The 15268-nt window shown below is 42.1% G+C and overlaps 1 protein-coding gene across 3 annotated transcripts in view; it reads right to left on the bottom strand.

Annotated features, from left to right (window-relative positions):
- Positions 1-604: 604 nt before the first annotated feature.
- Amot (angiomotin) overlaps positions 605-15268 on the bottom strand; it is a 61770-nt gene continuing 47106 nt past the window's right edge. For 2 of the 3 annotated variants that reach the window (XM_048441942.3, XM_048441952.3), the window contains 4 exons: positions 7582-7704; positions 6593-6825; positions 4673-5470; positions 605-4346 (listed from right to left, as the gene is read on the bottom strand). In XM_048441942.3, the coding sequence (XP_048297899.1) occupies positions 4249-4346; positions 4673-5470; positions 6593-6825; positions 7582-7704 (1252 nt within the window). In that variant the 3' untranslated portion in view covers positions 605-4248. The remainder of the gene's footprint in view (positions 4347-4672; positions 5471-6592; positions 6826-7581; positions 7705-15268) is intronic. The other variant, XM_048441961.3, reaches the window with a different exon arrangement.

Here is a 15268-nt window from a genome sequence, read left to right as displayed (position 1 = left end):
GACGACCCAACTAATGTGGATTTTGCCCTCATTGGTTTATTTTTACTATTTAAACGCATATATGACTATGTGTTTTCATCCAATCCCCCTTCACTCCCTCCTTTCCAACTCACCCCATACTGCCCCATCACTTTTCCCTCCCTATTTGACATGCTCTTGTTTAACCCCATTGACTCCTCTTAGTGTCGACAGTATGTGCATGGGTGTTATTTGCCTTTATAACAAGCTTTCTCAACCAAAATGGTTGAATTGGCACAACTACTATTGTTACAAAAGGGATGCCAAAGTATGCGCGTATGGTGCTTCCAAAATGCTAACCTCCAATTAATTATCAGCTTTGGGTGTCCATCATTTTATCACCCAGAACCAGGAAACAAAAAGGTGCAAAACTTTTTACTATATATTGTATTTGTAAATAGAAATACTGACTAGTACACACTGCCTGTTATGTTATCTGGAGACTTTTTAATCACTTCCTATACTTTGAGCAAATGCAAATTCTGTTGCTGGTGCAAGACAATTTCACCGTGTGCTGAGTTGAAAGTAATTACTAAGCACATAAAGCCTATATCCAGTAAACACCAAAGCATTGTCCACACGGTGCTTCATTTTCAAACAGCTTACTTTATTATTGTCAGTGAAAAGATAGGCACAAAGTGGATTTATCCTGCTTAACTTTATTTGATCTACCTCTCATGATTACAGAATAGAATCACAACCACTATGAGACCACATATATTAAACCAAAAGGAATTCTTCTCAAACCATCTGCCAACCCCATCTAGCCATTTTATTAAACACATGCCATTGATAACAAAGTAGGGCAGAAGGAGGTTTGAACGCTTCTTGTAACCCTCCCTTGCTACCAGAAGAAAATGTCCATGTTTCCACCCTTTCTCCTACTGTCAACGGTGGCACTTGGAAGAAGAATTTCTAAAGATTGTGGCAGGCAGAAATTGGTAACAATGAACCCACAGCCAATACCTCCCTTTGAAAGTATTTCCTTGGAAGAAGGAACACATTTCTAAGTAACACATTCCATGTATGAATGAGCATTTAAGCTAATAGATTGTACGGCTAACAGACATGAGCGTTTGTTAAAGTTAGCACATACATCTATACTTTAAGCTGCCACATTATTTAGATTCTTCATAAAAAGTAGGTTGGGAATCAGTTTGTCAGAGCCACTCAACAATGCAAAAGGAAGAAGAGAACAGGACAGGTATCTTGCTATATTTCCTGTCACAGATCATGGCAGATGCTTCAAGTTTCTACCACCCCGTTATGCTGCAACTCAAAAGCAACACTGAAATCAAAACCTTCATTAAGACAACAGTCACAATACATGACTTTCAAAGGAAGTTCAAGCCGAGTTTACTTCCGCAACAATGTTAACAGTTTTGTATCAAGTATAGTTCAATCAAATGAAATTCTGCTGGACATGGGACATTGCGGGTAATGAAGAATAATATGCTCATAGACCACCCGGCAATAAAAGTTAAGACAACAAATGTCCCCACTTCTTCTAGGGTGCCAGGAAAATGCATACATTTTATTGTAGATAGGAGAAAGTCCAAGAAGAGGCTTCAAATGCTACATCCACACAACTGGGAAGAGGTGGCTAATTTGAGATTTTCACATATAACTGAATTTTAAACTGATGCCTAGTAGAAATTTTCTCAAGAGGTGGGGCCTGTATGGTCCATAAACAGACTATACCAACACAGTCTTCTTCCTTTTCTTAGATGTTACACTGTCCTTCTAGAAAATTGCCTGGGCCTGAATACTGAGCAGAACCGCCTCTAGTGTGGTAGGCCAGAAAGGTTCAGGAAAGTTCCAAATAGTACTTCCGCAAGGACTTCCTTCTATCCCCAAACACATGATTCTAAAGAGATGGTTGCCACACAGTGAAGAAGGTACCACATCTGTCACTTCATAAAATGTGACTGGAATCATGGCTCCCAGTGTCAGCCCAAATTCTAGCAATGTGTTGTCATCGGGAGAGGACATAAAAAGCTTTTTATTTTCATTCATTAGCTTGGGCAGAAAGTCGCTCTCCTGGTGCTTGTTGCCTGATTCTTCTACTGGCTGAAGATTTTTTTTCTTGCAACAGAAAAATGCTGTGAATGAGCATTATTCACAGGACTGCTTCACGTTTCTATTTGGCGTTCACTCTTTAACTGAGGATTGCTGGACTGGATGATCATTTCGTTATTAATAATGTGAAAAACTAGTTAATAGTTGTTTTGCATTTCCTTCACACACACACCCACACACACAAATAAATCCTTTGGAAGGTAATTAGGAACTACTCAAGAATACAGGTAAATAGAGCACTCTTATACTCACAGAGCAATACATAAAATAACCCCAAACACACGATTTTATTGTGAAAAACAGCTGAGTTGATGTCTTAGGGGTGCATTTCATGTAGCTCATGATGAAATGGGATGAGAAAAAGAACAGTTCCATACAAGGCACTCCAGCAGAGACAAGGCGAGAAATCACCCCAAACAATCTAGTCAAACCAAGAAGATTTTCATAAAGTAGGCATACCCTAGACTAGGAAAATGCCCTTTCTTCAAAACAGGCTCTTTTTTTATAGATAATCATTTCCCAAAATAGGTATGTAATTGGCAGAGCAGACAGATACGCTGTGTGATCTTGAAAAAGTCACTGAACTTCTCCAAGTCTCAGATTCCTCATCAACTAAAGTTAGAATGTAGAGCTACATTGCTAGATAAAGTTCCTTTCCATCACTAAAGTCCATGGCATAATATATAGGCTACCCTTCTATCAATGTGATTTCTAACATAACATATCACTAAACCTCTACCCCTTATACTTAATAGTCCCCCTCCCCTGACCCTTCCTATACCCCTGAAAACAGACCTTAATGATACTATCTGAAGTTATATCACCTTATGAAGGGCAGAGACTAAGGACAAGGACCTGTGACAACTGACACCTTCTGTGTCCTTAGAGGCAGCCTTATGGTAAGGCTCCCTGTTTGGTCCCGCCCATGTATACATTCCCAGCTGCTTCCCAAGGGGTTTCCAAGATGGCGTCACTGGCAGTGAGAAGAGGTAGTTGAGGAGATTGCTGCAATCAACCTCTCTCCTGACTGCAGCCCGGCACTTTGGACTTCTTATGCTTTTTTCATGGAGGTGACAGTTGCATATGCCTTTGAAGACACAGGCTAATTTGGGAAAACAAAACTGAAATATTTCAAAGTATTAGCCAGAAATTCAACACATTCAACCTGTCCAAAAAAGATGTTTCCTCATTTTGCAAATTATTGGCAAACAAAGACTGGGGAACCAGTCAGTGCATCTGCCTTGTGGAAGAAATAAAGGCTAAGTCAGTCAACTGGTTAAATTTAAGGTGACTGAGCCGTGTTCATGACTATCTCTTGACCACAAAAGTCCGCATGCAGCATCTCATGAAGCCCTCCACTGAAGCTTCTAACATCTAACCCCCCATGAGAGAGGAAGTCATGCATCCCTCTGTTCATTTACTCTCCTACCATCTGAAAGCAATATATTAATTATCCAAATGCATAAATTATTCCAGAGTATATATATGAATGTATGAACCTCCAGGAGGGAACCAAAAGAATCCACTTCCAAAGCACCATTGAAATGAAGATAAATACCATCAGTATGAAGGGGCAGGGTAACTGGCAACTGGGAGAGAAAAGTGGTCCAGTTCCCTTCTTAACCCCAATACTCTCTTCCTTTTCACCAGCTTCCAAAGCTCCTAAAACGCTTTCTTTTCTCAGCTTAAAGAAAGACCGTTCTATGGCTGTTGTCCAGGTAGTCGCTAGACAAAGCAGCAAATCTTCAAATTCTCTCCAGATTTCCACTTCTGAACTACGTGTTACAAACTGCCTTCCACACATGCTGTATTCTTCAATGAAAAATGACCTCAAATTGGGAAATGTCAAAACAAATTGAAGCATCTGAAATCAATGGACATCGCTACCAGTTAATAGTCCATGATTTAGATCAATGCCAGCAATTAGTTCTAGAGAACATTCTGTTTAACCTATCATCTTGAGGTACTCCCTATGTATTCCAAAATAGACTGGAATTATCATGGTATTAAGTACTACAAGAGTCCAATAAAAAGTCCCTTTAAAAAATCATCCCCACCTCCCAACCCCATCATCACCCTAGATTAAACAAACACAAGGGAAAAATGATTAAATGAACTCTTGCTGATAACTTCAGCTTTCGAGTATGCTGTTTAGATGAGATATTCCACCATCTCTGCATCGGGTTCTTGACTCAGGATCTGAATGGGTGCTTTTCTTTCCAGAGTGTTGGAGTGGAAGACAGGACCATCTAAATGGAAATGAGAGGATAGAAAAGAATTAGAGACAAAGAAAAAAAAAAGAACTTTCACCAAACAACGCGAAGAGCCATCACAAAACTAATTTCTAAGAGTGACTTGCCACTAGGTACATCGGCATCATTTACTTTCCTGGTAAAATGGCCACTCATGACCATTTTTATTTTAGTGAATGAGAGAAAGCATTTCCAGAAGCTCTTCTTGTCTCTTCTCTAACCAATCCCCATTAGATCATGAAACATTCAACTCTGTCAAAATGGCAGGCACCAACTAATAGACCTACATCTGAGAACAAAACCAGAAGATAAACGGGAATTACCTGGCTTGTCTGGGTTGCACATCAGATTTGGTGTGGACAACCGGCGTGGTCCACAGCTGGTACCTGGACTTGCAGGACCCTCAGCTTGAACCAAAGCTGGAGTTGGAGTCGGAGCTGGAGTAGGAACTGCAGTCGGAGCTGGAGTTGATGCCTGAGTCGGAGTCGGAGCAGAAGCCTGAGCCGTTGCTGAAGCCGGAATCGGAGCGGGAGCTGGAACCGGAGCCGAAGCAGCTGGAGCAACCTGAACAGCCGTAGCAGCAGCAGCAGCAACAGCTGCGGCTGCAGTAGCTGCAGTAGCGACAGTAGCAGCAGAAGGGGTAGGAGAAACAGTAGCAGAAGTAAGAGATGAAGCAGCTGGAATCTGAGCAGCAGCAGCTGGAGAGACAGGAGCAGCTGGAGAGACAGGCGCAGCTGGAGAGACAGCAGCAGCAAGAGCAGCAGCATTTGCTGGAGATGGGGCAGTGGCAGCGGCAGTAGCTGGAGCAGCAGTAGCAGCAACAGCAACTGGAGCAGCAGCTACCATGATAGTGGTGTTGGTGGCAGCTGCGGCAGTGTTGGTGGCAGCACTTGCAGTGTTGGCAGCAGCAGGGGCGGCAGCAGCAGCAACTGGAACGGCAACCGGAACAGAGATGGGAGTAGCAGCTGCGGTTTTGCTTGGTTCCGATCCACGTTCGGTTTGGGTGCTGCAGTCTCGACTGCCTGTCTTCGAGTGAGCTGAGAGCAGGGGCGTCGATGGAGGCACAGGTGAAGGTGTGGATGGGACAGACTCGGCACGATAGTCTCCACCCAGAAGAACGCCTACAGATGAAGCCAGGGACAAGAGAAAAGTAGGTGATTCCTAGCTAGACACCAATTAACTATTCACCCTTGTCGGAGTTCAGGAAAAGAAAATATATGACATTTTTTCTTTGAAAACTATTTGTTTTTACTTCGAGTGAACCTCTGGGAGCCTACATTTCCCACCATAGCTAAAGGTTGGTTTTGGACTTAGAGGATCCCTTCTCGTCTTCGTTACCAAAGTCTGAAGACAACGTATTAAACCTGTGTGTGTCCTTGGTACTTTATCAATTTTCTCCCCATTGGTGATTGTGGCAGAACAACTCGTCAGAGTTCTATTCTGTTCCAGTAATATTAATGCCCCATATTACCAGAGAGCTGAAAATAACCCAGGAGTATGGGGAATCTGTATGGATACCCACGAGGGTGCTTTTCGTTGTGTAAACTACAGTGCCAACCATGAAAATGGCTCCCAGAATGCTTACTCAGACTAAAGGATACTGCAAGAGTCAGAGAACAAAGAAAGGCAATAAAAACAAAAACAAAAAAAAGATTTGAAATATATATTTGTTTGCTTCCTCGGGGTCAAAAAAACATGTCCCAGTATCTATGAGACTCTGAGGCTTTAATTAGAGGGGATGAAATAGACAGGAATTGAACAAAAAAGCACAGTCTGTTCGCATGTTGGAACAGTCTGGTAACAAAAGCTGCCACCTGACCCCATTAGCTTAAAGAGAACTTTGGGTCCTCTTTCTGTAGGAAAGAAAGGAACACAGCAACGCTGTAATTTTGAATTTTGCCTGAGATGAAGGCCATTTCGGTTTTGAACAAAGTTCCCATGTGACAAAAGCCAAATCTGAGATTTTTTTTTTTTTACATAAAACTCAAGTTGTGTTCCTTCCCATCCCCAAGGAATTCAGGATTCTAATTTTTTTTTCAGGCTTTGGCCTCAATTAATATTCTTGCCATGAGACTTCAGAGTTCCTGAACATGCAGCTCGTTCCATCAGGGGCAAAAGCATCCCTGAATTCTCCTCTCTAGAACCTGGACCATTGTCTCTTCTCCTTGCTGTGTGTAGCACAGGCCGGACACTTTCTAAGTCCATCACTGTGCACTTCCCTTGTTTGCTTTCCTTTTCATTACCTAGGCTCCCCTTCCAGTTTTTGTCATCTCGCTTCTCCTCCATGATGGGAGTACCAGTCAGGGTAGAGGAGTGGGCAAGCAGGCCTGATCCAGCATTGGAGATGGACATCAGAGACTTCGCTGGCCTCATGGACGACAGCTGCTCTGTCTTACTGGGCTCTTTCCTGGAGCGCTGCTGCAGCACTTTGATCATAGCATCCTTTTCAATAATCTGGGCGTGGAGCGTCTTAATCCTAAAAGGCGAAGAGAAAGCACATACAGAAACGTGGTTGCTACCTCTGTGTTCTGATCTCCCTGCCTAAGTGGATTTGCATTCCCATCATCTTTTCTACTAAGTGTTGTCTGAGTTTGGAGGGAAGAGTCAGCACGTTAGAGCTTTAAGGAAAAAAAATAACACATTTTATGGATGGCTAAGGAGATGCAAGAGAACATATAAGAACTTCCGCTGACACATCAGAGAATCAAAGTCAAATATTAGCAAACAGAAAGGCTATAGATCTAAGACATCATCCTTTGCTGAAGGTGCTCTTCCATAGTAACAGCACATTCAGTGAGAAAATGGAGCATTCTACTAATAATACATGACATTCAGGTAAAATGTAAATGACACTAAGTCCAAAAAAGTCACTGGATGCTGTATTTCTCTCAGTGTGAACAGATGTTTTGTTGAGAAATCGGCTCTATTATAGAATGGAGCTGTAGTGTTATGAAGAACACCTCAGAGTAATAAATCGGATCAAGCAAAATGCAAATGAAAACAATTACAGAATCCAGGGGAAAGCAATCCTACTTGGAATTGCATAGTTGAATGTTCATTATAATGGTCATCACATCAAACCCTGGGTAAGTAATTAGCAGGAATGAAAGCGGGGAGGGGACAACACAATCTAGTTCATCATTTATGAATGAACTTTCTTGTCTTTCTCTATTGATCTAGCTGATCTCAACATCAAGTTCTCAACCCATCTGAGTCCACATCCAGATCGTACCTTCCTTCCATGTCCATGCAACGCTTGTTGGCCATCAGGATTTCTTCCTCTTCCTTCTGGATGCGGGCCTCTAAGGCTGTGTCATAGCTGGTGTTAGGAGAGTGGCTAATGACCGTTGTGTCTCTGAGGAGGAAAATGGGCAGTGATGATGATGAACAGGCATCAGAATGAATAGATGTCATTCTCTAGCCTAAGTCAGTGGACGTTTTGCTGAAAGGCTTTAAACTGAACTGAATCTCAATAGGAGCGGTTGGTTTCTGAGTGACTTACTGGAAAGAGCTTTCAGCAAGGAAGATTTCAGGGTAGAAGACACTGGCATGGACATGGCTGCCGAAGTGGAGATTTGGTTAAATATGCATACACTGGCTATATGGAACGGGATAAGCACGTCTCCCCCAATTTTCTAGCAGCCCGTCTCATTCAGCATTTGTAGGCCCCCAAAGAGCAAGAGGAATCGGTACGCTTTCCAATTTATTCTCCTAACAGTCACAGAGTGGAGAGGTTAAACTTTGGAGGGAACTGGAGGTGGCTGGGGAGGATTGGGGACAGTTTACATATGAGGGCTAGAAACAAAACAGCAGACACAGTTTGGGCACAGGAACTAACAAAAGGGGCCTTGGACTCGGGGCTATTTGGTTCTTTATCTAATCTACATCGGAACTATTCTATCACTGAATGCATGAGCTTATACCAACTAAGTAACTGTTCTCTTGCCAGAGCCCCAGCTGGGCAAGGGGTCATTAGGTTCCACCTGAAATTGTCTCAGGCCATTAACTCCTCAACTCTTATTGAGGAGAAACACGTGTGCATAGGAGAGAATGGCAGAGGCAGAAATGGGGAGGGGAAGAGAGACAAAGGACAGAGAACTAGAGATGAGGACTAAGGGAAAGAGATAGGTATTATGGTTGAGGGAAGACACACGGGATTACAAAGATTAACATCGGGACAATAGACTGAAGAATGGTGAACTGGCCCTGCTTCACCGTACTCCTCCCATATCCTAGGTGTATTATCTGCTGGAAGCTAGAGAGCTATATTTTCTTGGCATTGAGATTATGATGAGTACATGTTGGGTACAATATAATAACAGAGGCGTCAACAGGTAGTAAGTTAAATGTCCAGCTTGGGGAAGTTTGGTAGGCCTCTGCAAAAGCCACTGCTGTCCCAAAGCCTAGAGCTCACTTGCAGAAGTGATACCATTCATTGGAATTGGCCAGAAGGAGGGATACATTTGCTGTCATCATTTGCCAAATTCAAACTATTTTAACATCCCCAAATTCTATATTCCTTCAGTGCAATTCACTTGTTCACAATCTCACTGGATTGTCTGAGAGAAAACAGCACTACGTACTTGATATCAAGGCTTTTACTACAGACAGGTCCAGGATCACATCGAAACTTCCACAAATACTCTGCCACTAACAAACTTTCGGATCTCCGAAAGTCAGTTACATGTTTTATGCTTATTCTTCCTCATATGCAAAAAGGCAACAGAAATGACATTTCCTTCTACTTCATGCAATACAAAATTATTCATATAAAAACATATACCATCAGGCGCAATCAATGCACTCAACAATGCTTTTTTCATATTGAGAAGTGCAGAGGTAGAAAGAGAACAACAAAAAGCCGGCATTATGACTTTAAGACATTCTACCCTTTGGTGTAATCCTGGAGGCCATCCCTGACCTAACAGAGTGCCAAGGGAAACTTTAGAGCCAAGCCTCCTGAAAAGTGTGTGGTGTCTACAGACACTGGGGGCTTGAACGTCCAGTTTGTCACTGGGGGAAATAGGGCTGGCCTACTGCCACTTTCATTGCATAAAAGACCAGTTTGGGTACACAGAGACCGGCCGGCTAATTGATATGGACACTGTGAACTCCTCAGGAATGGAGCCTGAAAATGTGGGGCACTTAGTGAATTCCAACAAGGCTGCCAGGACAGCCCTCAGCATCAATCTTCCTTGTAGAAGACCAGAGCTATGAAGCCAATGGCTCTGCAAACGCAGGCTAGCACAGCGTCTGAAGAAACAACTTCCAGTACTCTCCGATTGTCCCCCAGATATCAGGAGATACTGGTTGCAGTCTGAAAACGGTATGCACAACCTAAGACACATGCATCGGAACTGGATATACCATCATCTCAAAGTCTTAAATAAAAGGATGTTTGTCAATATCCCCCAAATTATCTCTCTTTTTCTTTTCTCTCATAGTATAATCCAAACTATAGTACTTTTGAGATTGTCACTCATGATTTCCTAATTAAAATACTTGTTTTTTTTCAAGACAGGGTTTCTCTATGTGTAGTCTCTGCTGTTCTGGAACTCGCTCTGTAGAGGACAGCAATCCACCTACCTCTGTCTCCTGAGTACTAGGATTAAAGGTGTGGGCCACCACAGCCCAGTCCTATTTAAATCACTTAGTAGACATTTAAACTTCAAGTGTGGTAATTCATGCCTATAATCCTAGCCCTTTGGGATGCTGAGGCAGAGAGATCACTCCAAGACCAGCTCTATGTAACAAGTTTTAGGCCAGGCAAGGTCACACAGTAAGACCCTATCTCAAAAGATCAAAAATAGTTCTAAAAATCAGGATACTAGCTATAAAACAAAGGATATTGTGCCTATAGAGAAGCTAAATAACAAAGTAAATCCTAAGAAAAAATAAACATAGATCCAACTGAAAATGGGAAATAGACAAGATCACCTGACAAAATTGGGGGCATGGGGGTGGGGGAGAAGGGAGGGCAGAAGGAGAAGAGGAGGGGAAAAGGGGTGGGTAGAGGTGAACTTGAGGGAACAGGAGAGTCGAGAAGGGGGAAGGACAGAGATGAGGGCAAGGAATGAGATATTTTGATTAAGGCACCCATTATGAGGCTAGCAAGAATCCTGGCACTAGAGAAATTCCCAGGAATACACAAGGATATCCCAGATAAGACCCTAAGCAATAGAGGAGATGGTGCCAAAACTGGCCTTGCCCTGTAGTCAGACTGATGAATATCTTAAATATCACCGTAGAACCTTCACACAGAAAATGATGGAAGCAGAGGCAGAGACCTGCAGCTGAGCACTGGGCTGAGGTCCCAAAGTCCAGTTGAAGAGTGGGAGGAGTGAGAACATGAGCAAAAGGTCAAGATCATGATGGGGACACCCACTGAAACAGTTTGCCTGAGTTAATGGAGGCTCACCAACTCCAGCCAGACAGGTAAAGAACCGGCATAGGTCCAAACATAGGTCTAAACTAATCCACCTGAATGTGGGTGACAGGTGTATGGCTGAGGCAACTGTGGGGTCACTGGCAGTGACACCAGGATTTATCCCTACTGCTTGTACTGGCTTTTTGGGAACCTATTCTCTTTGGGCGGATACCTTGCTCAGCCTAGATATAGTAGGGAGGACCTTGGACCTTCCCCAAAGCAATGCACCATACCCTGTCTGAGGAGTGGATGGGGGTAGGGTGGGGGAATAGGTGGAGGAGAGGGGAGGAGGGAAGGGATTGGGAACTGGAATTGGTATGTAAAATGAAAAAAGATAGTTTGCTTTCTTTTTATAAAAAAATAAAAGAAATTTTAAAAATTCAGTAAATACAAAAATTATTTTTTTAAAAAAAATCAATCAATAAATATGCTTCATATTTTCCTCTGGGTAGCATTCTGCTGCTTATTTAATACAAGAATGTTACCATAAGTGGAACATGGTGGGAGGCCAGAGAAGAGAAACACGTGGAAATGATTAGTCCCTGGCTGCAGGAAACTTGCAAGGGAAGACAAAAGATAAATAATTAACCACTACAGGAATGAGTTTGGACTTTAGTCTAATAGGCACTGAAAATTGCTAGGGCTTTTTCTGGAGAACGAGAGGACCTGTGCCAGGCTTTAGGACAATAGTATTATCTGTTGCGGAAATGTGATGGTTGGACCAGAAGAGAGAGGTACTTGAATCAAGAGACCAGTAAGGAAGGTGATTGCAGTAATCCCATCAGGCGATAATGAAAACCCAAACCGTAACGTAGAAGGGGAAGTGGGAACAGGCTGTCGGAGGTGGATGTGATTGAACTTGGGAGACCATGTCAATGAGAGAGCATTGGGGAGATGAAAGAATAAATGAGAACTACATTTGTAATTCAAATCATGGACTACGGTTGGCTGTCATAGGAAAACAAGGAGAGAGTTTTTGGAAAGTGCCGATGACTTTAGATTTCAGAGTTATTGTAGTGAAGTTGCCTGGAGAACAGTCATAAGACAAGATCCAGTGAGTTATTGGAGATTTTCAGTTTAATTTCAGAGATGTCAGAGCAACTATTACATCATTTTTCTTATTTCAGAGAAGTCATGGTAGAAAACCAGGTAACTGTAGCAGAATACAGACGGAGAAGCAGAATATGGAAGCTGAGAAAAGCCATGTGTGGTGTGTGTCTTCTTCCTGAGCTCTCTTTACTTCCTCCTTTTCTGAACATTCCAAGTACAGTTAACAACCCAATTCAATAAATCCAACATAACAGGATAATACATGGCTGATAGGTTGTTATCGTATTATCTTTTTTTTGCTGCTCTTCAGGCATAAATTCACCATTTATGAGCTTGAACTCAAAATGTGTATTGCCAAATCTGGTCTTCAGGGAATGCACAAGAACTTCTTGGTAGGGATTTCCATTTATCATATTAAGCACCTAGATTCTCTGGAGACACATTAACTGAGAGTCTGACTGCGGGGAATGATGGTGCAATTATTCATAATGCTTCCAGGTGCCTAGGTAATAAGCCTCAATTAATACTTTCTTTATTGAGCAGCTAATGATACCAAGTTCCCCATTAATGAGCCACGCCACATCTCAGAGACAGACAAGGTGAGAAAATGTTGATTTAAATCTTGGCTCTTGTGCCCTTTTGTTTGGATTTAGAGATGCTATAATTCCTCTGGGCCTGAGAAGAGAATGCTTGACAGCACCTAAGGATAAGCAACAAATTTAAAGTCCTCAGAAGAGTACTGCCTATTTTTGACCAATAAAAGAGACTTTCTAATATCCTTTGGATAAAAAAAAGTATTAAATGTCAAAACCTATTTTATTTTATACAGGGTCTTGTAAAGCCTAGGCTGGTTTTGAACTCACAGACTTTCTCCCTGGCCCGCTTATGTACTGGCGCTGTGCCGCCACCACCTTAGGTACTTATTTTAAATAAGAAAAAATTAAATTACCTTTCTAGACAAGCCATGAGCCTCCAATATATTCTTTCTTTCTCCCCCTCTTTCCTTCCTTTTCACTGAATACACTACTGCTCAGGATCACTGTCTACTCCTGGACGCTTCTAGTCCCCTATTCCTGTTTGAAGCCATTGTATCAACAACTTCCCCTTGACAAAAGGTTAGCCAGAATCAGAGCTCTAGAAAGGGTATAAACAGATCACCCTAGTATGCCTTCTAACCCAAGAAAATAAACTTTTTACTCTTACATTAAAATTTGCATTTCATTATAACTACAGGTCCCAAACTGGAAATAATCCAAATAGCCGTCATCAGGTGGATGGATAAATAATCTATGCTATATCCATTGCACGGCACATTACACAGAAATAAAAAGGCATGGGCTATTAATACATTCATCAACTGGGAAGGCTCAAAATAATTATGCTGAGCACAAGAAGTAAAACAAAAAGTGTAAACACAATAAGACTCCTTTTATATTGACACTCTAGGAAAGGAGTTAGTAATTCTATGACTAAAACCAGATGACTCATTGTCTAGGGAGGAAGGCATCAAGTTTAAAGGACACAAGGTCATGTAAGAATGTGCCTCCTATGATTTTGGTAGAAGCTCCACTGTTGTATCCATTTTCCAAAATTCCAATCGTACACTTGAAGTTGATTAATTTATTACTGTGTTGACTAATATTTTAGCTGAAAAAAAAAACCTCTGTCATTTCTACTATTGATATCACTCAAATAGGGTGACTGAATTGTGACACATGTTGCTTACCTGTGAGCTACCTGTCATAGACCTGTGAAGTTTAGAATATTTTAAATTGAGATGCTGATAGAATATGCAGACACCAGGCAGTGTGTTAAAATGTAGTACTAATTAAATTTGTCAATATAAGTTACACATTTAGAAAAAATCCCTCTCAGCCTCCTTTCCTTCCTTCCTTCCTTCCTTCCTTCCTTCCTTCCTTCCTTCCTTCCTTCCTTCCTCCCTTCCTTCTTTGTCCCTCCCCATTTAATGAAATTTTGAGCACTTTTCATATGCAGCCAGTATTCCAGGCATTTAAAAACTGCATTGAATAAAAAAAAATATATGAAGCTTTCCACGACAGAAAGTGATCACCGGACAGACTCTTCATGTCTACCTTTAGGCTGGCTGGTGGGAGGGTAACACATATAAAAGGAATGTGAAGAAATTTGGGCAAGGTAGACAGAAAAGCCTATAAGTTAAGAAATAACGTTTTCTGGCTGTTTCTCCCCAAATTCGTCATCAAATCAAGAATGAAAAAGAGGGAACCGCTCTGCACAGCAAAGTGGAATGATCCTGTCTTTGGAAACACAGCCCAGAAGGACTTGGAAGAACCATCTAGTCTAACTCATTTATGTCACAGCACTTCCAGTACAGTCTCTCCCTCGTTCTCTCCTGTTGTCTGGATGAGTTATAAACACTCCAGATTTGGAACGTTTGCTGCTGGTAGAAGGTGCCCCTATTAGCTAGGAACACTGAGAACAGACTGGGTTTTATACTATTAAATGATAATCATACATATTTTTGCTGGATCCAGTGATTACCTGAACACTTACTACCTAGTGATATAAAGCAATTCAATTTAAGTCAAATATAATTCATAGAAGCCAATATATTTTGGATATAGGTCTGTAAGGGAATTCTCTCACTGCATAGTGCCTTCAAGACAGGAGAGTTGGAATGGGCGTTCTCTAGTTATCCTGTACTTTGTCCTGGAGACTGTTCTGTAGTCAGCTCCAAGATACTGCCTTCAAACATTTTCTCATGCCCTGCACCATCACGAGCTATATCATCCCAAGGCATCTGTATAAAGCTGACAATGTTCCCCTGCATCTAACTCCCTGGCTCACCATTACTAGGTTTTCAGCATCCGTCTTTCACAAATAGCTCTGAACAAATGCTGCACTTCTTTGGGAGCTGCTTGGTAATCCGACACTACATTCTGCTTCTCATCTGCCCCCAAGCCTTGTGACCATCTTCTGACACAGCTGGAGTTTCCTTGGCCACCACTCTGACACTGGCTTTGACTGAGCATGCTTTTCTCAGGAGACAAAGCCAGGGAAGCTTCGGCTCATGAAGACCTCAAGATTAAGTCAAAGACAGCTTCAGTCCATCAAAGGTATAAGGTTATCTGGAAACAGGATGACCACATGGAGGAGGAAAGAAGGGCTCGTGGAGAATCACGAGCAGGTTGAGAATGTGCCAGGCCACAGCGCACATGATCCACTCTGCACCCTGATCACTGCCCAAAGTCTTGCAAGTGCTGGACTCTACTGATGTACCACATTTGGAAGAATGCAAAAAAAAATACCCTGCTGTTTTTATTAATGTTCTGGAGGAAGCCTGTTTGGGTGCAATGTACTCTACACAATCATCAACACTCAAGTGTATGCTTAGAATCTGTCCATTAGTACAACCTAAGGCATCACCTGGTTATAATTGGGTTGCTTCTTTCTCGGCTAACAG

Source organism: Myodes glareolus, chromosome X (assembly GCF_982192425.1).
Source record: "Myodes glareolus chromosome X, mMyoGla1.1, whole genome shotgun sequence".
NCBI classification, from domain to species: domain Eukaryota; kingdom Metazoa; phylum Chordata; class Mammalia; order Rodentia; family Cricetidae; genus Myodes; species Myodes glareolus.
This window is presented reverse-complemented; position numbering and strand designations above follow the sequence as displayed.